Source organism: Morus notabilis, unplaced genomic scaffold, assembly GCF_000414095.1.
Source record: "Morus notabilis unplaced genomic scaffold, ASM41409v2 Scaffold1932, whole genome shotgun sequence".
NCBI lineage: Eukaryota > Viridiplantae > Streptophyta > Magnoliopsida > Rosales > Moraceae > Morus > Morus notabilis.
The window spans coordinates 42,896-70,310 of NW_010361828.1; the positions used below are offsets into that span (position 1 = coordinate 42,896).

At 34.3% G+C, this 27,415-nt stretch overlaps 4 protein-coding genes across 5 annotated transcripts; 1 reads left to right on the forward strand and 3 right to left on the reverse strand.

The window, feature by feature from the left end:
- Positions 1 to 216: 216 nt before the first annotated feature.
- On the reverse strand, positions 217 to 10,655 carry LOC21388788 (phenylalanine--tRNA ligase beta subunit, cytoplasmic). The gene is made up of 19 exons (XM_010100721.2): positions 10,530 to 10,655; positions 10,386 to 10,441; positions 10,158 to 10,255; positions 9,566 to 9,695; positions 9,350 to 9,465; positions 8,497 to 8,563; positions 7,329 to 7,370; positions 6,619 to 6,660; positions 6,292 to 6,368; positions 5,902 to 6,028; positions 5,643 to 5,810; positions 3,256 to 3,384; positions 3,055 to 3,156; positions 2,776 to 2,910; positions 2,319 to 2,393; positions 1,450 to 1,557; positions 1,129 to 1,224; positions 953 to 1,036; positions 217 to 634 (listed from the first exon to the last, which is right to left on the reverse strand). Exons 1-19 carry the CDS (start codon positions 10,585 to 10,587, stop codon positions 554 to 556), a joined length of 1,791 nt encoding a protein of 596 aa, XP_010099023.1. The 5' UTR covers positions 10,588 to 10,655; the 3' UTR covers positions 217 to 553.
- A 260-nt stretch (positions 10,656 to 10,915) lies between these two features.
- LOC21388789 (H/ACA ribonucleoprotein complex subunit 2-like protein) lies at positions 10,916 to 12,486 on the forward strand. Its single transcript, XM_010100722.2, has 4 exons — positions 10,916 to 11,105; positions 11,265 to 11,334; positions 11,523 to 11,628; positions 12,055 to 12,486. The coding sequence occupies exons 1-4, from the start codon at positions 10,976 to 10,978 to the stop codon at positions 12,214 to 12,216; spliced, it is 468 nt and encodes a 155-aa protein (XP_010099024.1). The 5' UTR covers positions 10,916 to 10,975; the 3' UTR covers positions 12,217 to 12,486.
- Positions 12,487 to 13,599: 1,113 nt separating this feature from the next.
- On the reverse strand, positions 13,600 to 22,056 carry LOC21388790 (uridine-cytidine kinase C). Of its 2 annotated transcripts, XM_010100723.2 has the most exons (12): positions 21,729 to 22,056; positions 20,000 to 20,371; positions 19,252 to 19,366; positions 18,753 to 18,948; positions 18,523 to 18,636; positions 18,212 to 18,385; positions 17,474 to 17,668; positions 16,809 to 16,931; positions 16,628 to 16,740; positions 15,724 to 15,847; positions 15,139 to 15,411; positions 13,600 to 14,487 (listed from the first exon to the last, which is right to left on the reverse strand). In XM_010100723.2, exons 2-12 carry the CDS (start codon positions 20,337 to 20,339, stop codon positions 14,275 to 14,277), a joined length of 1,980 nt encoding a protein of 659 aa, XP_010099025.1. In that variant the 5' UTR covers positions 20,340 to 20,371; positions 21,729 to 22,056; the 3' UTR covers positions 13,600 to 14,274. The 2 variants fall into 2 exon arrangements, with proteins under 2 accessions (XP_010099025.1, XP_024023121.1); XM_024167353.1 differs by lacking the exons at positions 13,600 to 14,487; positions 15,139 to 15,411 and having other exon boundaries at positions 15,729 to 15,819.
- A 2,122-nt stretch (positions 22,057 to 24,178) lies between these two features.
- LOC21388791 (protein STRICTOSIDINE SYNTHASE-LIKE 12) lies at positions 24,179 to 26,632 on the reverse strand. Its single transcript, XM_010100724.2, has 3 exons — positions 26,398 to 26,632; positions 25,578 to 25,850; positions 24,179 to 24,779 (listed from the first exon to the last, which is right to left on the reverse strand). The coding sequence occupies exons 1-3, from the start codon at positions 26,622 to 26,624 to the stop codon at positions 24,305 to 24,307; spliced, it is 975 nt and encodes a 324-aa protein (XP_010099026.1). The 5' UTR covers positions 26,625 to 26,632; the 3' UTR covers positions 24,179 to 24,304.
- Positions 26,633 to 27,415: the final 783 nt, after the last annotated feature.

Below are 27,415 nucleotides of genomic sequence, written 5' to 3' on the forward strand. Positions count from 1 at the left end.
GCAACAAGGCCAAATCCAAAGAAGGCGTATCACAGGAGTCACATGAATGATTGGCATCCCCAAGTGTTTTACACCGCAGTGAAATCTATAGATGCAGAAATGAAATGAGGCTACAAAGAAAGCACTGGTTTGTGGTGTCAAAAGCGCAAAAGTATGGCTTTGTCTAGCCTTTTTGTGTAGTGTTTTACATTTGGTTTTGTTGTTTGGGCACTAATAGGTTAAATGTTGGGTATAAATACTTTAGATGATAAGTCAGCCTTTTTGGCTTGTTTACAGTTTGAGAACTAGAGGATAAAAGAAATAATGCACTCGTATGAGCAGAACAAAACTGGATCAATCGCTTTGTTTATAAGCTCTAACCAGGATCTCAAACAAAAAGTAGAATGCTAAATTAAATAAAACACTGTCAGAGTCTAGAGATCTGATCAACCATAAAATTTCGACCCCAAGTGTTAAGAAGAATGGCATAAAAATGTTTAATCGCTGTATAAAAACCCTTTTCCAGGGACAAAAATACACTACTCTCGCTCTGATGTTCCAAGTCGCAGGTCTACTAGTGATTCTTGTCCAAGAAACTTTCAATTGTAAGTTCTACGAAAGAGCATGGATCAGGAATGTCAAAGTTGTTTAATACCTGAAAAGACATAATTCAACAGTTAATAGCGTCAAAAGTTTCAGTTGAACTTGTAGTTCACTCGAAATCGTGTGCATATGTGGAAACAATTGGCTGCAGTCAAATTGTGTAACGTAATGTATAACTCTTTTTATACAATAAATAAAATCTTTCCTTCTGTTGAAAGTTTGGGAGGCGAACGGGGAAGAAAATGGCGTTATAGCAAATGTCGCCAAGACATTTGATGGGACTTTCTTGGTTTATGTTCGACATAGACCCAATGGTAACTTATAGATGAAGCCTTTAAAAAAAAAAAAGTAATTATACAATGAAACCTACCTCAGGGTGCACAATGCCGAAAGTGCCAATCCGTTTCTTATAATAAATGATGTTGGCTTGTCTGCCCAGGAGATACTCGGGTTCCTTTGGAAAATGGAAGATATGAACATAATAAGTATATTAACGCAAAACGTCCAAATGTAGCAAATAAAAATAGCAACTGAGAAATTACTCACATTTGAAGGTTCTATAAAGTACCCATCATGCTCATCACGCTCAACAAATTCAGCTCCAATCACTTCCATAATCCGATCCACGAGGCCATGTATCAGCTAAAGACGAAAACATTAAATGTGGTGATAAATCCAACAAACTTCGCTTTAACAGTCAAAATACACATACAAAGCGTAAAATTCCACATTTAAGGGTTTAGAAAACGTGGAGATGTGAGATTATAAAACAGATTTACACAACCACTCATGTAAAGAATCAGAGTTTTGTTCTTCTATTTTGGTAATGGTAAAGACCAAAGTTGTTGCCAAGATCACTGTATTTACCTCAAATCCAGAGGTAGCACCACAATATAGTGCTGCTAGCTGGCGACGATTTGTTGCACCAACATCTTTCGTCTCATCCAGTACTGCTACATCACCCACTTCAAAAATCTAATGAGCATTAAAAAGGGAAAAAGTTTAATGCAAGCATGCACTGGTAAAAACTAAAAAGCAGAAAGAATATTATCATAGAAACACAGAAAGCAAAAATATTATTTTAAAAATGTTCCCATTTATAAACACATAAAACCCGTCTATATCAATGTGACAAAAAGAAACAACGTACTGCTCCTCTATTAGGTAAAATCACTAAACATTAATTTGAGCATACAATTTGCAATTCAAAATAAAGTAAAATAGAATTCGGTAATGATACCACCCCTTTCATGCTCACTGTTGTTCAGCATTTGCATTTCCACAAAAAAAATAATAATAATAATAATAGTAAATAAATAAATAAACAAATAAATAAACCCGAAATGAATAAGAAAATGCAGACATTCAGAATTCGGCTTTTCTTATTTTTGTTTTATTTTCTTTGCATTTGGTTTTGTTTTCTTGTTTTTAGGTTTTTTTGTTCGGTTTTTCTTTTATGTTTTAGTTTCGTAAGAAAATTTTCTTTATAATAATAAATAAATAAATAAACCTGAAATGAATAAGTGCAGATGTTCAGAATTCGGATTTTCTTATTTTTGTTTTATTTTGTTTACATTTGGTTTTGTTTTCTTATTTTTTAGGTTTTTTATTAGGTTTTCTTTTATGTTTTAGTTTTGTAAGAAATTTTTCTTTATTCTTAATAAATTCTTATGCTTATTAAAAAAAGAAAAAAAAAAAAGTTGAAAACAAATGCATAATAAGAAATATTAGTTTACCTTTATTGGCTTTGGATGATCCTTGTTATGTCCAACAGTCTTCAATATCCCAGGCATCAAACTGGTTCGCACAACCTGTTTAAATCACAGCTGTATCAAATTTTACTTAAAGGGGGAAGAAAAAGAACGAGAAGAAATCTGATATCCTAAAATAATAGGGATCACATATGAAATTTCAAGAAGAAAATGACCGGAAAAGATAGTCATAATACAAAAGTTTGCACCAGTTTATCTGGGGATAAAAAATGCCAAAATTTTAGGCTTAGACACAGAACAAAACAAATCTTTTTTTTTTTTTTTTTTTTTGCGACTCTACTGATACTAAAGCAAGGAAAAAACAATCAAAAAACTCAATGGGAATGAAATAAATCGATTATCTTCTGGCAACAAAACCAACTTAATGACATGGCACGATAAGACTGGCAAAAAACACAGGAAGGTGATGGAGAATGCAAACCTCAAAATCAGAGGAACGGGGATTTCCAATAACCACTGCTGTTGATTTGCCATCTTTACGATTTAACATGGTGAAATTCTCTCTCCAAGAGCACAATATAAAGGTCAAGACCTCTGTAAATCCATTCATAGCAATCTAAAAATATAACAAAAAAGGAATAATTAATGAAGGACCAAAAACCTAGCAAAGAAAGGGAAAAAAATACAAAAAAGGTAAAATATGAAAGGCCATAGATATGTAAAAATAAATTTATCAATTACGGGTTTTGCCTTTCCTTACCTCCCTCCGGATAAGGTCACTGAGCTCATTCAAGGGAAGCGGCTTCAAAGATAGAATCTTTCCTTCTGGTATCTTGTTATATCCATAAGCAATTGCAACATCCTGAGAAACAATGTGTTAAAGCACACCCGGTTGAATAGCCAAAAGAGACGGTACCTTCAACAAGAACCGGTATGCTAAAAAACCTCTTAAATATCATACCTCCATAACATCACATGGATGAAGCACGTCACTTCTAGTTGGAGGCACAGCTACATTAATGCTGCACTCATTGTTGCCTAAAACAGACTTGTCAGCGTGTAATTGCATCCGATTTAGCAAACTAGTGACCTGAAGGAAGAGAATATGCTCAAAATAAATAGAACATGAATGTCCAACAAAACTTATTTGGCTTAGATTAGTTACATTAAAATAAACATAAAATAAAAACGTAAATAATAGTGTCAGCAACTTCATAAACCATAAACGCAGGCAGAGGACAGATAACATTAACATTTGCAGTGTGTGAAAGAAGGTGACAAAAACATGACCATAAGACTATCAGTAATCTAAAACTATATCCTGCCACCAACGAGGATATCAAATTAGGACCAAAAGTTGGTCCTGCTTGTGTTGCTTTTTCAAAAAGAAAAAAAAAATTATATATATATATATATATCACAATAGAACCAAGCTCTCACTTTGCATTTTTCAAAACAAAGACCACTCGGAAGTCGAACCGCACCATTAGAGCATCGGTTCAGCTCGATTTTAACCTTTGGTCTCTATGTAAAAATTTTGAACCATTTCCTTTTTTTTTTCCTTTCCTTTTTTAAATTTTAACTCTTTTCTTCGTTGAAATTCAAATAATAAAATAAAATAATGAAGCTAATGACACTTGAATCAATTTAGGAAATATTTTCCCCTTAGTTCACTTCTTTGGTTTTATCCCCTTTCTTTTAAATTGTTCCCCTCTTAATATAATTTTAAAAGGAAAAGGAAGGAGCATGAATCTAAGTGTGTTAAAGGAGGGGCATAAATCTTGGAGCATGAATCTAAGAGTGTTTAAGGAGGGGCATACATCTTCATACTCTTCATTTGAGTGATAAAACTAAATGGAAGCCCACCATGGTAGGCCTACCAGCTTTAGCAACCGAGGGATAAGGGATGAAAAATTAAGAGAAGGAAATTTGTATATATGAAGAGGAGTTTTATAAGCGATGTGGGACTCCTAGACACATCAATTTTGTAAAAACAAATAAAATGGAACCGCACGAAATATGAAGCAGTGCAATGGAATGGATGCGCACATACCACTTTTCCACATTTAATAAGTGAAAATCAATATGGTCCGATTTTAATCCAACTGCAAAATGGAACACCTCAAAAATGGTTTTGTTTTTAAACAACCAAGGCAAGTGTTGACATGCCACCTGTTCAGGAACAGGAAATGTGATATAGGTGTATGTTATCTTTGTAGTTCATTTTTAATCAGATTATTAGTAAAATCATTGGCCATAGGAGATTACACTATTAGAAAACTAACACATCCACTGTATCTACAAATATGAGCATACAATAAATGCGTCACTTTCCTAGCATAGCCTAATCGCTTATGGTTAAGATTTTTACAAATAAAGAGATTACAAACCAATTGCAAAGATAATATACAATCTCCTATAAACACATTTCCTTAATACCACCAATCCGCCAGTTAACTTTGGTAAGTTATTTGGCATATTGTAGTCCGAACCAACCAAAAATCAAAAATCAAGAAAATGACCAATTGTAAACCGCTGAGATGTGCCATAGAAGTACCATTATCAATTTTGAAGACGCACACCTATGTCAATAGGCTGGCCGTTTGGCCTTTCATATGTAAAGCCAAAACCAAAGCAAATAAATCCTCTAGGACAGGGGGGAAAAACCCACAAATTTCAGAATAGCAGATTCAAGCCCTAGACCTTGGAATGATAACGCCATAGACGTGCACATTCCATTGCACTGCGTCGCTTTTTTTTTCTGCGACTTAATGGCTTTAATTGTTATTGATTTGGTATGATGACACAACGTGAATTCTAAAAGCATGACACATCCAAGATTCCAATTTCCAACATCACTGACAAAACTCAGTCTCCTACATACAGTAAATATGACCTCTTTTCTTCGGTTTTCACTGCACCCTTCTTAGGTTTTCCTATGTGTGGATGGGCCTACGATTTGAAGACCTTCCATTTGGTCTTGAAAATTAAGTCCAAGTAGCTTTGACAGTGATAGGGCTTTCTTTATTTTATTTATATTTTGTTCAATTTTTAGACAAAAGAACTTTAAAACTATAAAGAAAATAGTTTAAAAGTTTTTATATGAAAACCGACGGTTGAAACCAAACTGCTCCGCCGCCAGAATAGTGTGATTCAGTTGGTTTTACAATTCAGCCTTTGATAACTTATCTAGTTGAAACCAAACTGCTCCGCTGCCTGAATAGTGTGATTCAGTTGGTTTTACAATTCAGCCTTTGATAACTTATCTATAAAAAAATTAAAAGGAAACAATTAAAGAGATAAATGAAATAATAATAAAAATAACAATACAAGAAGAAAACTGCATACCTCTTCTGCTTCCAAGTTGACTCCAATGGCACCATTAATATATGATAAAGGAACTTTCATATTGTAGACAGACAAATCAGGATATGTAAACGACTTTCCATCAGAATATATAACTTCGACTGGTTCAATCTCAAACTTTTTTTCACAATAACCTGAAAATGTGGTTACCTGAGAGAATAAAGGAATTTATTGTCATGCATGAATAAAACAACAACCAGAAAACATCCAAACAAATGCATCTCTTTTTTTTCTTCCATACTATTGTGTTTAAAACAATCTTGGCCTTTGTCAAATCTGTGGCTGTACATTCAATGAAAACGTTCTTTGTCTTTAGAGTGATTGCTGAGTGGGCACCATTGATAATTGGGGGCAAAGACAAAACAGTTCTGCCAAAATTAAAACACTGTCACTAACCAATATTTTCAAATTAAAAGGTTAATTACAGACGCTAGAGACATAACTTTTAGTGAAAATAAGTAGAAAAGTATACATTACCAGTGAAATCATTCAACATGATGTGAACTCAACATCTTAAATACCAGAAATCCATAACTATAGTTGATGTATGCATGGTAAAAAGGAAATTTATAATCGGATAAATAGTAATGAACCTAATCTAATAAATAGAGTAGGTTCAATATCATCTTACCTATTGCTATCATAGATAACAGGGTACACTGATGAGTCCTCTATAATGTGCAAGAATTTCTTCAACTTCAAATCTGACTGTCAAATATAGTGGAAAAACATGGATCAGAACAAAATAAGATTGATTTTCTAGTTTTTCTTCAAGGATCTGAGGAACTAGCTATAGCTATATAAGATAGAACTGCACAAAGATATGATTGGATATACATGCATCATAAATATGCTGGAGAGAAATCCAATTAATATCACTAATTAGCCTAAAGAACAACGAAAACGCATGACCACTCAAATAAGTACATCATAATTTCAGTATTAGTTTGGGACTCACTTTGTAAAACTCCATCAGCTCATCAACTCTGAAGCTCCTCTCCTAAGTTGCAACATGTCAAACGAGAAATTACTTCAATGAATGTATACGAAAGTTCAATCAATCAAACAAGAAATTACTTCAATGAATGTATACAAAAGTTCAATCAATCAAATTACTCAACAGCTAGCAAAAGCAGATGCAGGGCAAAAGTGATAAAAATAATTGTTGATTGATTCACAGAGGGAGGGAGTGAAAGGGGGACATATATACAAAGACAGAGACAATGGGACAAACTGTATGCAGGGCAAAAGTGATAAAAATAATTGTTGATTGATTCACAGAGGGAGGGAGTGAAAGGGGGACATATATACAGAGACAGAGAGAATTGCAAGGGTCCATAAGAAAACAGAAGATAAACCATTTGATGTACAGTCAAAAAAGGAGGTCCCAAAAAACAAAGAAAATTTCTATGTAGGAAAAAAAAAACACGAGAAATTTCATAAATTTCCCTTACAAATATAGGGAAAAAAAACATTTGAAAAATGCTATGGTGTCAAATATGCCACTAAATAACAGAGATTTGCTTATTTGAAGCTGTAGAATTTTACAAGCAGTAAATGTAGACCAAAAGATTTGAATTATACCAAATAAAGGAACTCATGTTAACAGGATAACATATCTATTTATTCAATTACAACTATTAAAAGAATTAAATTCCACACACTTACCTGTTTCAATGGGACAAACTCTATGCTTGAAGGTGGCAAGGCCTGAACCGAAAAAGATAAATATAAGCTGCCAACTCACTTGTATGACTCAAATTAAATTATTTTTAAAAAAAAAAAAGGATTGCATCTAAAAGTTTGAGAAATGTTTTAATGTGTTCATTTGTCAGTGAGTGAGTGCGTGTGTGTGTGTAATATAAGAAGGCAACATACATTTGGGAAGAGCTAAACCATGTTTATTAATTCTTCTATAATTTGTCAGGGAAGCTTACTATTAACCACATGCATGCAGACAAACCCAAAAGAATCCCAGCAAACAGAGATGAGCAGACAACAAAACGTTTCATGTTTGCTCCCCAAGTCACCTTATGATAGAAGGTTCAAGAACAAGACATAAAACTAAAAAAGGAGTCTGCGGCAATGGCTCCAGTGAATCTCGTGGTAGCACAGAATCCAAAACATCAATATGACTTGACTACAATCTCTCTAATGTAGGAGAGAGAGAGAGAGAGAGAGAGAAGATGGAATAAAAAAGAGAAAGAAAACCGAAGTAGAAGAGAGGAAATAGGGGGAGAGAGAGAGAGAGAGAATCTAGATAGAAAAGATGGAATAAAAAAGAGAAAGAAAACCGAAGTAGAAGAGAGGAAATAGAGGATTTAAAAGAAGAATAAGAACTCAAGAGAAAGGAAACCAGAACTTTCAATAAATAATCGAATATTCATTCAACAATCATAAACCCTCTCTAAAAATAAACTTATCATAAAAGTGTCCTAAGCCAAAGCCTAAAACAACCCTGATTCAAAAGCAAATCCAATGCCTAATATTCTAGATAATCCTAAGAGATAAACATAATCTCAAGCAAACCTAATAGGTAAACATACCTTTAAATTCAAAATCAAATATTAAAACATCATAAAAATTTAATTATTAAAGTCAATTAAACCTATTCTAGTCCTTCATCACTCTCCTAGTCCAATACGATCCATGACCAAGGTATGAAATAGGACATAGACATAAAATAACATACATTGAAGGAGAAATGATGTTAGAACTCACTTGACACTTTTTGTTCATAAAATCTCTCTCTGTTAACAAATACACACACAAATTATCAAAAAAACAAAACAAAAACAAAAACAAATACACACATAGAGGCATTAGAAGAGCTCACCTCATATGTGAATGGGGCTTGCAACGTGTCCAAGTCATGAGTTCCAATTGCAACTAGGGTTCTTCGCCTGTCAGAAAAGGTGGATTCATGCACTTCAACCAAGTCAAATTAAGTATTTAAAACCAAGTCAACTACCAAGAAAACATAAAAATAAAGCGAAAAGGCCAAATGTGCATTAGGCTATTAGCGAGACATAATAACAAGTATCATGAGCAATGAAAATTTGGGTGATCTCCTACCACCTACACCCATAGAGCACCTCAAGACAAGCCCAAAGGCATTTGTATAATCCATGTCCCATGATTGTAGTATTGGTGACATTTTAAAGCAAAAACAAGCAAACTGAATCTCCAAGGTCACATCTCTATACAAAAAGGACAATCAAGTTATCTTACCGACTTATCATAATTCCAAGAACAAATGATGTCACTGACTTAACAATTCTTCTTAGATTCCTCCACTTCTCAATTCTCATCATTAAGGTTACAGAAAAAAATTCAAAATAAAAGGAAAACACTAGGACAAAAAGATCCATAAACTGTTTGACCATATGATAAAGAAAAAAATGATAGCGTATCCTACCAACTTTAGCACTTTAAGTTCAATTTCTATAGCATGCCATGTAATTAGTTTTTTGACCACTTCTTTCAATTGCTTTGAGATAATTTCCCTTGATCCAAATTTTGGGACATCTTAACAACCAAATCAAGCATCTTTTAAAACCGCACAATTCTTCTTATGCATTACCAAATTTCATATTTCACGCGCTCCATAGTGCTGAAAAGAAGAAAATTGCTGGAAACTAACAAAACGCTCAAACTTTCGAGCAGAGAAGCAACTCAAAATGCATCACCTGCAGATATTTTGATGAAGCTTATCTTGGAGATCAATAAAGCTGTTGTATCTTGCTTCATCGAAAGTTACGCCTCTTAACACAGCACAAACAATATATGGCCGAATCAAGGACGTCTGCAACAGGAAAATGGAGATCATGTTCCACGAAATGAATAGAACCATTTTGGAACATCAATACCTTACAATTAACGGTTTGTTTATCTCTAAGACATACCTCAGGTTTTACATGCATTTTAATCATAGAGTCCGAACTGATTTTAGCCAGTGTATATGAAGGTATCTTGTCTTGTTTATAGAAAATGCGGAGGGACTGAGCAAGCCCTTCAAGGCAAAGCAAATCATATCTGTGCACACATCAAATAAAATATTCATTACAGCCACCTTTTTTTGAATCTTCGAAAATCACTTTCATATCCGATTCTCAGCTTCGCAAAAATTGGAGCCAAACCATTAGAATAAACCAAAGTTGATTCTATCAATTGAAATTCCAACTAACGCATCGGATGGAGTCAAATGAAAGAAAAATACAGATAGAATAACTAATTTTTGATAATTAATAATTTACTAGAACCCAATTTAAACTAACCTAATATTGAAAATCGAAATTTACCCAATTAAACAAATCAAACTCATGGAAAAAATGTATAACATGTATCAACTTATGTACACATGAACACACACTAGTAACTTAATCAAGCTGCCAAATCACACCATTATATAACTAGAGTAAAAAATAAATAAATAAATAACCGAAACTATTTATACATTTGTGCGTGAAATTAGAGGGAAAAATAAATCAAAATTACCTATTTGCAGGGACTTCAATTTTATAAATGACTTCTTCATCTTCCTCGGCTTTTTCGTCCATGTGCTTTTCTTTTCTAATAACTGCTTTCTCAGTTGTCTGATGAAATTTAGAATTCCAACAAAGTATTACCAATCCATAATTGGAAAAGAAAAAAGATAATTATCAAGAATTCAAAAGAAAAGAAAAAAGAAACAAAAAAGCCATAATTTTAATCTAAAATTCTTACCACATCGTCGAGTTCAATTCCGAAGCTGAAGCATAACTCCTCGAACTCTTCCTGCGCTGCAAAATTGCAAAAAAAAAAAAAAAAAAAAAAAAAAAAAAAAAAAACAGGTAAACAAAACAAGCCATGAGAATGGCGTTAGCTCACTGTAAGTCTTCCCTAGCGCTTCGAACAGACGATCCCTTCCCACGCTGATAGTAGGCATTGTCAACTCTTTCTCTCTCTCTCTACTCTTTCTCTCTCTAAAGCTCTGCAACTTTGAAAAAGAGAGAAAAACCCAACGAACGAAGATGACGATGAGTCTCTCCGTTAACCCTACAATTCTCTTTATAAATTACTAGCGGATTAAGATCCCCCGATCCATATTTTATGGGCCTCCATTCTCAGCTTGGCCCAAATACAATTTGTTTGGGCCAGGCTGGCCCATTCGGCTCTCACACGTGTAAATAATTTAGCACGTGTGAGGCCAACTCTTAAACCCTAGTAGTAGTGTTAAGAGAAACCCTGATAACAGATTTTCTCTCTCTCGGCCATTGGAGAACCAGTTTCAGAAGAAGAAGAAGAAGAAGAAGAAGAAGAAGAAGAAGAAGACGATGGGAAGCGATAGCGAAGCCGAAAAGTCGCACCAGAAGGAGAGGAAGAAGATTCAAGCTCTCGCTCCCATTGCCAAACCTCTCGCCGGAAAGAAGCTCTCCAAGCGAACCCTCAAGCTTGTCCGCAAAGGTATGATTAAAGCTGTTTGCTTTCCAAGAAAATGAGGGAAAATCGATTGGCTAAAGTCGAATTTCAGTATTGTTTGTTGTGTGAATGTGGAATTTTGATGATAATTTTGTAATTTATTGTAGTGATAATGGTTTTTTTTCTTTTTTGTTGTTGTTATAGCTGCTGAGCACAAATGCTTGAAGAGAGGAGTGAAGGAGGTGGTAAAGGGCATAAAACGTGGTGACAAAGGGTTAGTTTTCTGTTCAAATTTCTGTAATCTTTCTGTGGGTTTTCGTTTCGATTGAAAAAACGTTGTTTTATTTTTTTTCTTCTTTTTTTCAACTCTGAAATTGCTTTTAGAGTGGATCAATGTAAGATTTATTATCTTTGTTGAAGTTTTTGATGGTTTTGTTTGTTCTTTTTTTTTTCTTTTTGTAGATTGTGTGTTATAGCTGGGAACATTTCTCCTATTGATGTGATCACTCATGTTCCAGTTTTGTGCGAAGAGAATGACGTTCCTTACGTATATATTACCTCCAAAGAAGTAAGTTCATGAAAAATTTAGCCATATTTCTTCCTTTTCTCTGCCTTTTGAGTATTACTTTCTGCTTTCTCTTTTGAAGGGGTTTTCTGTTTCATATTACTTTATAATTTAGAGTTCATCTTCGTTACTTCATAAAAGAACAATCCCACACCGTAATATAGTGTATACCATGGTATTTAGTATCTACTCCGTGTAAAAATGACTTTGAATGATATAACACTTATGCGATTGGTAAATTCTTTAATGTTACAGTGAATAATAATCAACATTACCACCCTTTTCTTTTACATGTTACAAGTCGGACCAGCTCTTCGTGGAGGACCGAAGTTGCCTATAATTTTAGTACCATGAAGTTTTTCTCAGATAGATAGTAGTGTTAGCCTTGTGAAGTCATCGTAGTCTAATCCGTCGATGGTGTTTCCTCAGGATCTTGCAAATGCAGGGGCCACAAAGAGGCCAACATGCTGTGTTCTGGTTATGACCAAGCCCGCCAAGGGAGATATGCCCGCAGAGGAACAGGAGAAGCTAAAGTCCGAGTATAGCCAGGTTGCGACAGAGGTGTTTGAACTTGCGGCAACTCTTTTCTGAGAGAACCAAATCGATTACCCATCTTTTTTCTCTTATTTTCTGTTCGATGTAGTTCGTTTCTATTTACCGTCTTAGGTTTTGTATCATTATGTTTTCTTTCCAATTTCTGTACCTTTTTTTTTAACTTAGAAAAGAGGTGCAAACGAAAATGGCTCTTATATTGGATGCCTCGTTATTTTTGTATGGAAACTCTAGACCTCTCATTTGAGGTGCAGTGGATTTGCATCTTGGTGTTGACAAGAGCCGAAAAGGAAGAAAACATTATGGTTATAGAGTTGGTATGCGCTGTTTACATATAATTTTGAGTTTTACTTCCCCATTAACTCCGTTTTAGGTATGAATTGTTTGTGGAACATCTAATCAAGATTGGAGGACATCATAACTTGGATTCCAGTTGATCGAGAATAATCTTATAAATTGATGCTTTTATGTCCAAACTGTGGTGACTGCTTCTTGCCATTTTGTTCTGAAACTTCTAGAAATTGTTTTCATTTCTTGCTTAATCCAATGGACCACCATATCAGAGGAAAACAATTTTGTGAATAGGTTCTGAACAAAGAAAAAAAAAAGTAGAGGGTTTTTAGCATAATCAGTTCCTGAATTTTTCAGGAGACAGCGTCATTTCAATGAAGATTGTTATGTTAGTGTTCTGCAACAGTTTAAATTTTATAAAAAAATAAAAATAAAAAAAAGAGAGTTAGGCCTAGTTTATTTTACGATTCGAGTTTTCAATTCGAGTTGAGATGTGATATTTCTGAGAATTTTTAACTGTAACAGAAAAAGTTAGATGTTACATTTTCTGAGAGTTTTTAACTGTAGAAACTTAAAACTGAAAACTTAAATCAATGAAATGAATGAGCTAGTGTTTTGTAACAGTTTAAAATTTAAAGAGAGAGATTGTTATGTACGTGTTGGAAAAGTTCTTTTTTTAAATCTTGATTTTTTTTTTCTTCTTTTTTAATTTTGTTTGTAAATTTTAAGTTAAGGATCAAAAGTAGCGAACTATGATAATACTAATAACTCAGTGCACTAAGTACCAACAGAAACCCAAAATAAAGTTAACACAATCTATATTCACAAAATATTTACAAGAATATATAAAAGGCGCAAGCAAGCGCCTTTAGTTCGTCCTCAAGGGACGAAGAAATTCACAGCTCACAAGATCATGATTTGCCTGTGAGTTAGTTGACTCTTAGAATGGAGATGCATTTGTTTGATCTAACGCATATATATGATTTTACACGGCAATATAGTAATTAGTTGAAACACTAAACATGATGTAGTGGTTTCCTAATAAGGTGATACAGAAATGTGTACAGCTAAGAAAAGTGCTTATTTTTCTGTTTGTAAAAGCTTTATGCTCAAAATTGTGATGGAAACGTCTCTATTTATGATTGCTGATGGTAACAATGATATATAAATGATAGGTGAAGAAAGAAGACATTTTGTCTAGATTTGAAGAATTGGGACAGAAAGATGTCGAGTACATAAAAGGACATGATTTCTGAGTTTTATAATTGTTGGAAAAGGCAGCACATTGACCACCCTATCCTGGTTCTTTTGCGTGGCTCTGCAAGCGCCCGAGCACACAAGAAAAAGTCGCAAAGGAAGTGAGAAGTGACAAAGTTGAGAGAGAATTCGAGCATTGACGAACTCGCAGCCAGCCTCACTGAAGAAGCCCTTGACAAAATGCAAATATCTTCTTGCAGCTTTAACCGAGACGCTCAGGCTTTAGGCTGCAGGTCCACTGGTAATAATACCAGTTGCATAAATCCCAAGCATGAAAATTTGATGGAATATGAACTTGGGACTTTTTGAACTAGAGCATAAATTAAGCCAATAAATAAAAACGCATGCATGACAACATTTGTCGAAAATAAGTCCTCTTTGGCACCTATTTATACAGGTTATTTACAGTACATATCCCAGGTCGTATATCAAGAAAACATTATTGGTTATCTACTTCCCACTGCGGATCCAGACTTCACCAGACAATTGATGGCCCTTTTATCATTGGAAGAAAGCTGAAAATGAGCTGCTAGCCACTGAAGTTTATTTCTACCAAGCTAGACTTCTGAACAAGAAGACACCTAAACCACCAAGTGCTAAGGTTAGTAAAAGGGGACCAGTTATTGAATCAACATCAATGGTTCTGCTAGTCCCCTCTGTTCTTCCATGGCGGAATCTGTCTCCCGAAAACTCGCGCAGAAGATTGCTCAGATTGTCTATTTGGTGCATGACCTGACGCTGCCCTCGCGAAATAGCTAGTAACTGTTAAAAATTTGACAAAGACACAAATAAATCATCAGTTGTGAAGATAAAAACTTAAGAGAACATGATCATTGCCTAGAACCGAACTAGAATCTCAAAAACAATAGTTCGCATACACAGCGAAAACATTTGTAGAAGGAAATGGTAGTTACGCTATAATGTCATGCTTTATTCAAACTTGGATATGGTAACTTCGGCCGATTTTATCAAACATCACTCTCAGTAGCTGCCTTCTTATAATGACTCAAATCTTCAGCCTAGAAAGTTGGTTAACTGTAGTGTCAACTATTGACAACTTACATTATTCTTTCAAACGATTTTTCTAGATGGACAATCAACTTTTTTTATGTGTTGTTTGGTTTGCATTTGGAAGCACAATTTAAAAACCTTTTTGCTACAGTATTGTTTCTTGTAAAATTTTAAGTTTCTGTTCACACCTTATGTTCAAACTTATGAATCAAACCGGCTATTAGCAAACTCTTAAGGTTTTCAACAGTCTTATACCCATCTTCAGAAGTTACAAGATAATTAACCTCCCAGGATTCTAAGTTCTAACTCTCTAGTTTTATATTGGATAGAAGACTAAAAGGAAGAGGGAAAAAAAAAAAAGGGTCTCTATACATAAAAGCAGGGACATTATGGTTGTATCACCTCTTCCATCAGTGGAGACTCCTTAGCCAACTGAGAAGACGACGAAGAATTGGGCAGAAGAGTTCCAGTCAAGGAACCATTACTTAAGCCACTGACGAAATGAGATGTCGGTCCAGACCCATTGCATGCTTCGGCCTGCAGTGCCAGGTTTTGTTGGCTGGCCGAGACTTTCCTGGCAGAGAATTTGGAATTAAGTTCTTCAATGCGAGATGTAAATTCATCCATTCTCTCATTTAGTGTGGAAATTTGTTCTGAGAGTTGTGTAATAATTCCCTGAAAAAAAAAAAAAAAAAAAAAAAAATATTCTATACGGCGTGTGCTTAAATCCCATTATCATACAAGGAAAAACAAAAAACAAAAAAAAAACAAAAAAGCCAACCAAACATTTAATTCTGCTGAAATAAATTTCCCCACAAAAGAAGAAGAAAGCAGATTCTCCGAGTATTTAAAGTCCATTGAACAATTCCCTATTTTCTTACCTAGACAAAGAAAAATACGAATGATATAATTGTTCTACCTTTCAGCCTCCAACCAACAAACAGATGTAGCAGCCACTCTGAATAGTTAAAAGCAGCAAAGACTCACCTGATTCGAAAGCGTTGCAGGTGATTCCGGGGCCCTCCCATCAAACCTTCTATTGTTAACAGCAAGCCTTGTCAGTTTGGCCATAGTCTTGTCCCTCTGGGTTGAAAATGATTGTGATCCACCCCTGCAACATTGAGTTAACCACCCTATGTTTCCAAGACATTTCGTAAATTACTAAAGTTAAGCAGCTAACATCTCTCGATTTTTAAGAACTCCATGTGCTCAAACCATAAATTTTCAAGATTTTGGTAAGGGGTTCAGTCTAAAAGCACTGTCAAGGGAATCAGATACAGATAATCCTGATGGTTCCTACCTGCAGTTATACTCACAAGAAATGTTGGTTGCTTTTTCTTTGTTTTTAGATTTTTCCTCACTATTCAATTATTTAAAACAAACATGAGTGAATGAGAGTTAACCATGTTCTTTTCTCTTCAAACAAAGCCATGACAATTTTAAATTCTTGCACCTAAGTGGGTCAAAAATCATAACAAATAGATGAGATAGTTTACTGCATAAAATAGCTTAACCCCTTTTTCTTTTGGTTTATCAAAATTTACCGTTTTTCTTTTGTTCCTTTCACTTTATTCAATTTACACCATTGTTCCTTTCTCCCCATTTCCCATCTCAATTTCCTCTTGTTGTAGACCACAAACATAGACAAAAATAATGAATACCGGTCTGCATAAAATAGCTTAACCCCTTTTTCTTTTGGTTTATCAAAATTTACCGTTTTTCTTTTGTTCCTTTCACTTTATTCAATTTACACCATTGTTCCTTTCTCCCCATTTCCCATCTCAATTTCCTCTTGTTGTAGACCACAAACATAGACAAAAATAATGAATACCGGACAAACATAGACAAAAATAATGAATACCGGACAAACATAGACAAAAATAATGAATACCGGTTGAGATACTTCATTCTTCTATCTGCTGATGCTCGCGAGAGAGCTTCTTTAGGGCTTGAAACCAAATCATCATCTATGCTGAGCTTTGACTTCAAATCATCTGGAAGTGCCTGTAGAGGAAACAGATCAGAACCACTGCAGAAGCAGTAAAGTGTGTTGTTGGCGGCAAGAATCATACCATAACATCATTTACAAGTTTCTCCAGCTGAATCTGTTCAATATAAGTTCGAGGCACATATGATCCATCCAAGCCCAGCTGCTCCGCAACGAATTTAACATATAAGCGATCCTTTCCTTGCACCTTCATAACCAGTTCAGCTAGTTAGAAGCTACGCTTCATAATATTCAACTATATCCTGCAGTACAATTCTGCAACAAAGGAATGACTGGATCCCCTAACGTGATAATTTTAGCAATTGTAGGAAACAAAGTACAAAACTATAACTCATCTAAAAATTTTTGCTGCTGCAGATAGTCAATTAATTGTGATTTCTAAACCTAGTGAGTTGCTTTGATTTAAGCCCCTGTTCCTAAGAATCATAAAGCAAACATTTTTAGATACTCATAAAAGTAAAACAAAAACTTGCTTGATCAGTTTTACCAACTTCAATGTTGGCAAACATGTTTCTTCCATGTGTCATGCTTGAGGATTCCAGACATTCTTTCAATACTCATGAAAATACGAAATAACTCCATTATTAGACAAAATTCAAGGTAAGTCATTTCTCTTGTAAGAATAAGAGCAAACGATAACAAGAAACAAGAACTGATAAAATAAAGTAAATTCTAATATAAGAAGAATGGGAAGGCACTAAGAAAAAATAAAAATGCTTAGCACAATACCTGGACATACTGACGATTAAGTTGCTCCAACCAATCAGTTTTCACACAAACCCTATCATCAGAGAATACGTGGCTTCTTCTTTTTAGGATGCTAGCAATCGTATACCCCAAAGCCATAAGCCCTCCGAGAAGGCGAACACTAACTTCAAAAGTTATTCGAGGTGATATTATGAAAGGACTATCTGTAACCCATTCCTGTTGAGAGAGGTAGAAAAGGTTAGAAATCCTTAGGGTCCGAATATCTCCACAGAGGTTATCTTATAAAACTTGAACTAAAAAATCAATTACAAAAAATCTTGAACTAATAATACAATAAACAAATTCAAGAAAGAAGCCTGAAATGTGAAGCCCACTTCATGGAACAATAAGCCTACAATTCGTAAGCATACTTGACATTGATGAATTCCTACTTGATTATTCTACACAAACTATAAATCAAGTACTGGAAATAAGACAAAACTAGTGTTACGTGTAGCTTTCAGTTTAAAATATAGTCAGAGCAAGAAAAGTAGGAACTCAAAATGAAACCAACAAAATTCTACTGTCAGCAATAGTCCCAATACAATGCTATTACGGTAATTATATTTCCAACAGTAGAGAAAACAGAGTTTCCACATCACAAGAAAGAATATGGACCTAAAAACTTGTATATTAAATAGACGACAATAATTTTGAAGCATTGGTCGATGTTAACTCGAGATCCTAGTTTAAAGATGATTTTGTTCTACAATGATCCACCTCAAACATGAGATTGTATTTGCCATCTCTGTTCCTCATCCGTAGATAGGACTGACATGCTTCGGGATCTTCGCCTGGGGGAAGAAGATAAATATCATAAGTTTCCTCTGTAGTTTCTTTGTGATCTTCAGAAAGAACGGCTTTTATTTGATCATCTGTCAAAACCTTAGTTGACTGCAACCAGAGGAATACAGTTAGAAGAATCCATTGTAATGGAATTTTAAAATATGAAAATAGGTACATGCAATCTATTAATTAATTAAAAAAAAAAAAGACGAGAACAGAAGACTTGGACAAGGAAAAAGTTTTACCTTTAAAATATAAGTGGGATTCTGAAAACCAGTGAAGGGATTGAATTTGTTACTGATCTTTATATGTGCTGTCTGGAGATCTGGCTCAATAAATGCCTTGTACATAGGATATACCTGCATCAAATATTGATACGAAGTACGATAAATCCTTTGTTTTTCCTTAGTATATTGTTACATATGTAATACACGGTTCTTCTGAAAATCATAGAACACAGGATTAAAGGGACAACCGTTTCAGATATTTGATGAATGATTTCTTCAGGCTCTTGGCCCGCACGTTGGATGTCTCGTAAAACACGTTTGACAAGGTCGAAGTGAACTCCACCAGTGATAGATACGCGAAGATCTAGGTAAGGCCGCAATTTTTCACTTAAGGCATATATACCCTCCACTATCACAATACGTGAACTAGGGACTTCAATTGTCCTGATAAAATAATGGGATTCACCAATAGTTTAGAATAGACTGAGAGACTTGCAAATGACTAAAAGACTTGCATACATAAAGCAAAGAATATCTTCAAAACCATCTGAAAATTTGAGATGAATTTGAATAAACTTTGTGCACAAATAAGATAGCAGAATACAAAACTTGTGACCCTCCTCATTCATATCCATGAAGTATAGAAAGTTAATTTTACAGTCATTTTAACTTCCATATTCTTTTTTTCGTCCCTCAATAATATCAATTTCCACATCTTGCATAGAACAAGCAAGAGAGATGCACTACCTGTACCCTACGCGAGAGCTAGTCTTGAAATCATATATCGGGATCTGAACAGGTTTCCCTGCTCTTAAACCATGTATGTTTTCAAGCAATGTGGCATAATCTGTAAGGCGTGGATCTATTCAAAAACATTGAGATAATTAGCTTTCTAATAAGTAATCAGTAATAGCACCAAGAAATAGATAACAAATTTCAGGAGAATTAGCACAGGTCACCAAGGTAAAATATATTTCCGAGACAACTTCGACCAACAAGTAGCAATACTGGCAGAAGAAAGTACGGTCACACTTGCACTGAGCAAAACACACATGAAACGTAAAACCTCAAATTTCCAGAAACTTAACTGAAAATTATCGAACTGAGCATAGCAAAAAGCCCTACAACCTTTGGTCTGCATATATTGACGACAACTGACAATTGAACCTGGCCTCAGATGCTATACAAATAGAAAATCACCCAAGTAAAGCAGCATACTAGTTGTCATTATTAGGTCAGTCTCAAAGGGTCTCCGTAGTTGTGTCACCTAAGGGCAAAGGAAGTAACTTGTGTACTAAACAATACAACATAGATGTAATGTGTGATTACTATTAAGTGACAACAAAGGAATAAAGATTCCGATGGCTAATAAAGCACTGATATCAAATATAAATAACTATCACCGTACTACTAATCAGAAGGCAATTTCAAAAGTTAGAGGTGAATCTTTTAATTGTCGTTATGCAATATGCAATACAAAAAGATGAGATTTTACCATCGAAGTTGCCATCAATGATACGGCTAGCGTCGTTGTAGTTGTCCATTGTAATGACAGCAATGCTAGGCATAAAGCTGAGCACCTTCTCAGTGAAAACAGTCTTCCCAGCTCCAGAAGGACCTGCTACTCCGACTAATGTGAACCCATCATTCTTTTGAGCCAACAACTGCATTGCTCGAATTACTATGAAGAAACCTTTCTCGAACGATAATGTATCTTGAATTGGCACAATCTCGTAACGATCAGTATCCTTCTTCTTAACGAGTTGGAGCTGATCACGTAAGAGACCAGAACGTCGTCGAGGTGAAACAGCAGCAGCAGAAGTATCTTGTGCCATTTTAACTATAGATATAATCTTTGCCACAATATCTGACAAGAAAAACAACAAAAGATACATTGAAAACATGCTTAAACTAATCAAATCACAATGAAGTTTCAAACACTAAACACCCGATAATACAATTAGAATATGACTACAAGGTAGTGTTCACATGGTCATAGGCATAGCCTGGTTGCAGAAAACTTCATTTTTTTCCCACGAAAAGAAATATCATCAGGCATAGCCCCTCATTTGATCAAGAGCATAAAAAACCTCAATTAATGACTAAGGCCCATGTTGACCAATAACTGTTACGAAAAAATTGGGGCACTCACCAAACTCAGTTAACCTTTTTGCATATAAAGTAACTGACAAACACATCAAACCAACTCACAAAATCTATAAAGATTAAACGGTATGAGATGTCAAGAGAGTTTTAGCTATTACTTGGGTTCTCTGGCTTGAGAGAAATCAGAGAGTTTTCGAGGAGAAAGAGATGCCTTTCAAAGATTTATTCAGAAAAGCAAAATTCCTTCCATCTTCGTGGCCATCAACAGATTATTCCTTTAAAAATTTTCCGCTTTCGCTGATCTTGTTAAGTTGGGATGACATCTTGAATAAAATGGGGCCTTAGAATCTATTTTCTAGTTTTCTGGTTGTTTTTGTCCTTGTTTTGGATTCTCGGTTTAGTTTTTCGTTCGTTGTTTTCTGCTTTGTCCTCTTTGTTTCCTTTTTGATGGATTTCTCATCCATCTTGAAACTTCTGTATATTTTATTTGATCAATGAAGTCTCCTGTTTCTTATTAAAAAAAAAAACAAACACACACACACACAAACGCTAACTCTCATAATAAATGGAGATAAAAAGGATAATTGAACAAGCCCACAGGCGATTTATTTATTTACTTATTTGCTCATTAGTCATCTTCAGTAATTAGACCTAATACCATTTTCTTTCTTTCTTTCTTTCTAACTTAGCAAGACCGATTATATCAAATTCAGAGTGGCAAAAACTATTCTTTTCCAGAAAGCATGACAAATCTTAGAATTTGCAAACATAAAACTGTCTAACATAATCCACGGAACACCTCAATATTGAAAATTGGCATCTTATTATCAATTTATTTCAGTACTTTCCAATTCCCAAACTGAAATGAAACCCCAAAATAGCATTATCATCATTTTTTCGTTTCGATAGAACTTGCAGAACTAAATACCAAAGACTACATATATATATATATATATAACTTAAATTCATCCAATTACTCGCCAAATTATTATCAATCAATTCAAAAGCCAGAAAACAAAAACGGGAATTACCCACAACATAAATTCATTAAAAGATCAAACCAAAATTAAACACGCAGAGAGAAGATAGTTAAATTAAAGGAACCATAAAGGGCATACCTTTTTTTTTTCAGAGAGGAAAAAGAAAGTTGGGAGTTCTTGGAGCTTCTGGGAACAATATATTTATTAATAATCGGGATTTCAACAAGTGGGCTATAATAACATTACCGGAATTTTGATTGCGATTCTTCTAATTTGTACATAATACACGTGGAGGGTTGTGATAGGCCGAGGTTGAGAGGTAAGTGCGAGAGAGAGAGAAGAGAGATGGCAAGTGTGGCGCCATCCTGGCTGGCTGCTGCTGTCGCTTGGACGACAGAGACGTCAAGTAATGGGACAGACGAATAGTAAAGTAAAGGTTGAAAGTTGAAAGTTGAAAGTTGAAACGAGTCCGAGTCCTTTGCTTTGCTTGCTTGCTTGCAAAAAGGAAGGTGATAAACATGGGAAAATTACACTTATTATTATATTATATCCTTGGACAAATATATAAAAAGGATTAATTTTAAAAATTCCTTGCAAACTATAATTTTTTTTAACATTTTCGCTTTTAAATTTTAAAAAGTCCTTGCAAACTATAATTTTTTTTAACATTTTCGCTTTTAAATTTTAAAAAGTCCTTGCAAACTATAATTTTTTTTAACATTTTCGCTTTTAAATTTTAAAAAGTCCTTGCAAACTATAATTTTTTTTAACATTTTCGCTTTTAAATTTTAAAAAGTAACATTCGTTGCTCTCGAATATTATTCCGTTACTAAGTTTTTTTTCTCTTACAATAAGTGACGGAATTCGTCACGTGTCATGTAGGAGACTCATCTTATGAAGGTATTATCGTAAATTAACCTGCAACAACCCTTCCAAGCGTTAAAAAAAGAAAACTCAAATCTTGAACAACATAAAGATCAGGCAAAAAATGAAGAACAATGAATCTAAGACGGAATCATCGGAGTTGAAAGGCTCCATATAGATACTGTAAGAGTCTTTTTCGAAGTTGTCGTCAGAAGGAGGGGTTGATTGTGATGAAGACGAAGATAAACATATGATCGCCACCGAATTCTCTGCATAACCAGAAGAAGATGAAGACGAAGAAGAAGTGAAAGCCGCCATTAAAAGTGAAAGTGAAGGAGTGATATGCAATATTGAAGAGAGAGAGAGAGAGAGAGAGAGAGTTTATGCAAGAGAGAAGAGGTAGAAGGGAGGTGAAGAAGAAAGGAACTCTAGAAAAAGTGGTAGAGAGGGAAAGAGAAAGTGTAGATGATGGTCAAATAATATATGATGAATTTTTCAATAAAATGAGAAATTATCTGGTTAAGAGCGTATATAAGTAATTGCGCTTTTAATTATCACAACTAAGTGACACGTGACAATTGCGTCACTTATTATAATAGAATAGAAAAACTTGTTAGCAGAATAAAATTCTAAGGAACGAATGTTACTTTTTTAAAATTTAAGAGGCAAAGCGTTACAAATATCATAATTCAGATGGAATTTTTGAAATTAATCCATATAAAAACGGTCTCTTTTTTTTTTTTTTGCTCCAAGAAACGCTGCTTTTGTTGAAGTTGAATTTTTTTTATATGAAAATAAAAGCATGAAAATCTCACAATTCAGCTTTTACAAAATAATAATAATAATAATAATAACGTACGCTAATCTCATGCTAGTATTTCATTAAACCCAAAAAAGTTACTTACTTTCATCCATTCTTTATAAGTAAATTGCACTATTAAATCTTAAACTTTTTTGATTTCACATAATACACCTCAAATGTTAAATTTTCACAAAAATTCCACTCTAAATTTTTAAATCAATAATAATTGAGGTTCAATAGCTAAAGATCTAGTGTTATCAAATTAACCCTTTAAAAAACGATATTTGTAACGTAAAGACTGTCATTTTCAAAACCAAATCATGTATGAATCTCAAAATTGAAAGAAAATAAAGTGTGCTATACTTAGATGGGGGATTCGAGCCCAAGAAGAATCAGATGTTGGTGGAAATTTCTTTGGAACAACACACTGCTGGATTTCCCAAAATCTTGCCTGTGGAGGTAGCGCGGGTATTTTAGAGGGTCGGAACAAACGACGAGACAAAAACAATAAGAAAACGAAGGAAGATGTCTTCGGTGGTTCTTTCGATTCACTTAAATTAAAAGTTTCAAAATTCAAGTTTAGAAACAGAAAATTCCCAAGTTAATAAGCTTTTAACCTTACAAGTAAGTTATTTGATGTGGCAAATTGTATAGGAGAGACAGTCAAAGGAGTAAATAGCATTGTACTTCAAATGACGACTTAATTTTTTTTCTTTTTTTCTTTTTTTTTTTTTGCTTAAGATGGTTATTTAACGACATCACATAAAAGGTTTATCATCATCTTTTGAAAATTCCCCGACGGGATTTAACCATATATTGTGGATATCATAATTCCGCCAACTGATCCTCATGTATATTCACCAAAACATGCATTACTGAAAATTTGTTCAGAAAAAAATAAATAAAAAAAAATAACCTTCATTTTATTTCATGGCTGCAGCCAGTACACACAGCGTTACTAGATTGCCATAGGGTTTTTTAACTTCTTTGGTTCCCAGCATACATACCAAAGAGCCAAATATATATGTGCCATACATGTAAAAATTGTTTAGTTTATGACACCAACAAAGTTCCCCACGCGGGATCCAATATAGTATGTTCCAAAGCCACGTTGTTGGAACTCACTAATAGGCGTATTTTTGTAGTACTTCTCAAGATGCAGAGTTTTCAAAATATTTCCATTTCCGTTGATCCTTATTGCTGTGGGCAACATAACTCCTCCTGGCCCTGGCACGTTTACCGCCACCCAGAAATCTCCCGACGGCGTCCTCTTAATGTTATCCGGCATTCCTTGAAAGGTCGCGACAACTTGTGACTTAAAAGCATTTGGACCGCGCAGCCAAAATTTTGTGATTCTATTGGCTATGAACTCCGAGACAAGAACAAATGTTCGATTTGCATTGATCGCAACACCTGCGGCGCCGGAGAGATTCTTTAGCAGCACGGTCACTTGTTGCGTTCTCCGATCGTATTTTAGTAACCTTCCTGTACTATCATTTGTGGCAACGGCTTCTTGAATTTGGCTTCAAGAGGTATGCATATAATGATTAGAAAACTCAAACATCATAACATTTGATTGAATCCTAACATTTGATTGAATCCTGAAAATTCTGCGGTTCCAAGAATCCGCAGCTTGCATGACACGATGAAATAATTTCATTTGCATGTTAGGATCAGATTGTTATGGCACGTTAGAGAGAGAAATGTTTTAGCAATTAAATAGGGAAACTGAACAATTTGAATTGAAGAAAAAAAAAAGTATTTTTTTCCCTTTCAAATTTTTTTTTTTTTTTTTTTGACTTGTGAGAGCGCCTCACTAGTTTGTGTCTAGTTGGGTAGCAAACCCTACGGGGTTGAATAAGAGTGCTCAATAAATATTATACTATATATTCTGATCAGTTTTTATTGTTATATGTATAGAATCAGTCCTTGTTGAGAATTTAAATCAAACCCTAAATAAACATGGCCGCTTTTCACATCAAATATATTGTGCAATTGTAGTGATTTATTATGTACATATATGGCTATGTTCGCTTTGTGGATTCGAGTTTTCAATTTAAGTTGAGATGTGATATTTTTTTAAAACTTTTCACTGTAGCATAAAAAGTTAAATGTGACATTTTCTGAGAGCTTTTAACTATAGAAACCTAGAACTGAAAACTTAAATCGGTGAAATGAACGAGGTAGTAATAATTTTCAATTTATCTATGTATGACGGAAATTTACAAAATTGGTATCGTACGTGGTCAATAATAGTTGGCAACAGTTAGTCTTACCATTTCTAGGATTAATTATCATGAGGTAAGTACATTAGGAATTACCTTAGAGAGAATCTAGCGCTTGCATCTGTGAAATAAACGTCTCCGGTTAGTTGGTCAACATCCAAGGCATTGGGAAATTTGAAGGGTACCCCTTCTGCGCCAGTGGCAATTGGAACTGCAAGCTTTTTCCCCAGAACTCCAACAAGTAGTCCTCGATAAGCATCTGCGATGAACAACTGATTTTCTCGGAAATAAAAGCCGACACCAAATGGTCTACCACAAGTAACCCCTAGTGTTGCTGGATTATTGGTTCCGTCACACTCTAAACTGGTCCTGAAATCATAGTATTCCATGCAACAATTTCAACACTGTTTATAATATACATATTTTAAGAGAAACCCGCAAAATATGCATACAAGTAAAGTCTCCAATTCGGTATCGGACTGGAGTAACACATGTATATTTCTTTTAAAAATATGTATATACTTGTTTAGATAAATTATAAATGTCTCCATATTATACATGTTTTACGAGGAATTATACATATTTTAAAAAAATATATATATATTTTTAAAAGAAATATACAGCTCTAATCCAATACTTGGAGACAATTATATATATATATATATATATACACTCTATACGGGATTATATGTGGCTTTCCAAACTCAAACCCCAACCCACTTTACCACAATTTTTTTTAATTGTACTTTAAGATAACTGATCGAACGTCATTGATTTGAACAAATATAAATGGTTATTGTATCACGTAGAAATTAAAAATAAAAAAAATAAAAATAAAAAGATGCAAAATTGCTTGATATTTTCTTTTGAGGCCTAAGATTTGAGGATTGATACGAAAAAAGATCTCAATTACTACCTATTTGGTGAAGTAATGAATATTTCTATGAAGGTAGATCCATTATGTTTGACAACTCTGCCATCAGAAATGCCTGTATAAGGTCCTCCTCCAAAACGGTCAAAGGTTATGGCTTCAGGACCAACAGAAGTTAGTGGTAAATCAAGTCTTCGAAAACTTGATATTGGTAGGGGAAGAATATTTGAGGGAAAAGAGAAGGAGAGAATTAAGACGATAACGGAGAGCATGGTTAATGCAAATGATTCTCAAGGTGGTGAAGGGGCATAAAAATTCCAGCTAGTATTTATAGGCATTAAGAGTACTAATTTGGGTTCATTTCTCTATCCTTATATTTTTACTTTTCTTCTCTAACTTGTACGGATAAATTAATGTCATATCCCTCGTTAAAGCTTTGAACGAATTAAGTCAATGGAAGGCTTGTTGTGACCATTGGGTCAATGTTGAATGAAAATATTTATTAATGTTGAAATAATATTTCGCACACAATATAATTTCACTTATATTATGATTTAATTAATATAGGAGTTTATTATTTTTAGTTTGATCCATTCAAGATTATAAGAATAACCTCTTAATTACAATCCCTTGGTACAAGAAAAAACTTTTTGATTCCAGTTAAAACAATAAATTCTATTTTCTGTGAATTTGGAAAATTTGGGTTGATTTAAAACTGCGGCTAAACTCGATGAATTTAGCCGAGTTGCCTACATACCCCATTAGGGGATCAAGCCACTTGTCGTTCGAATGTTGGGTTTGAAAATTTTAGATAATTCCTCGGTGTATGACCTTATGAGGAATTTACGCACTTTGAAATTTGATTTAATTTTGTTTTGACTTTGTCCTTTATGAGGATTTTCATAATTGAATTTGATCTTGAAACTGCCCCTAAATTCTAGGTTGCCTACGTATCCCATAGGGAATCAAGTCAATCGTAGTTCTTGAATTTGAATTTGGATTTTGAAGAATTCCTCAATATATGACCATAGAATGAATTCAGGATCGAATTTGATCTTGAAAC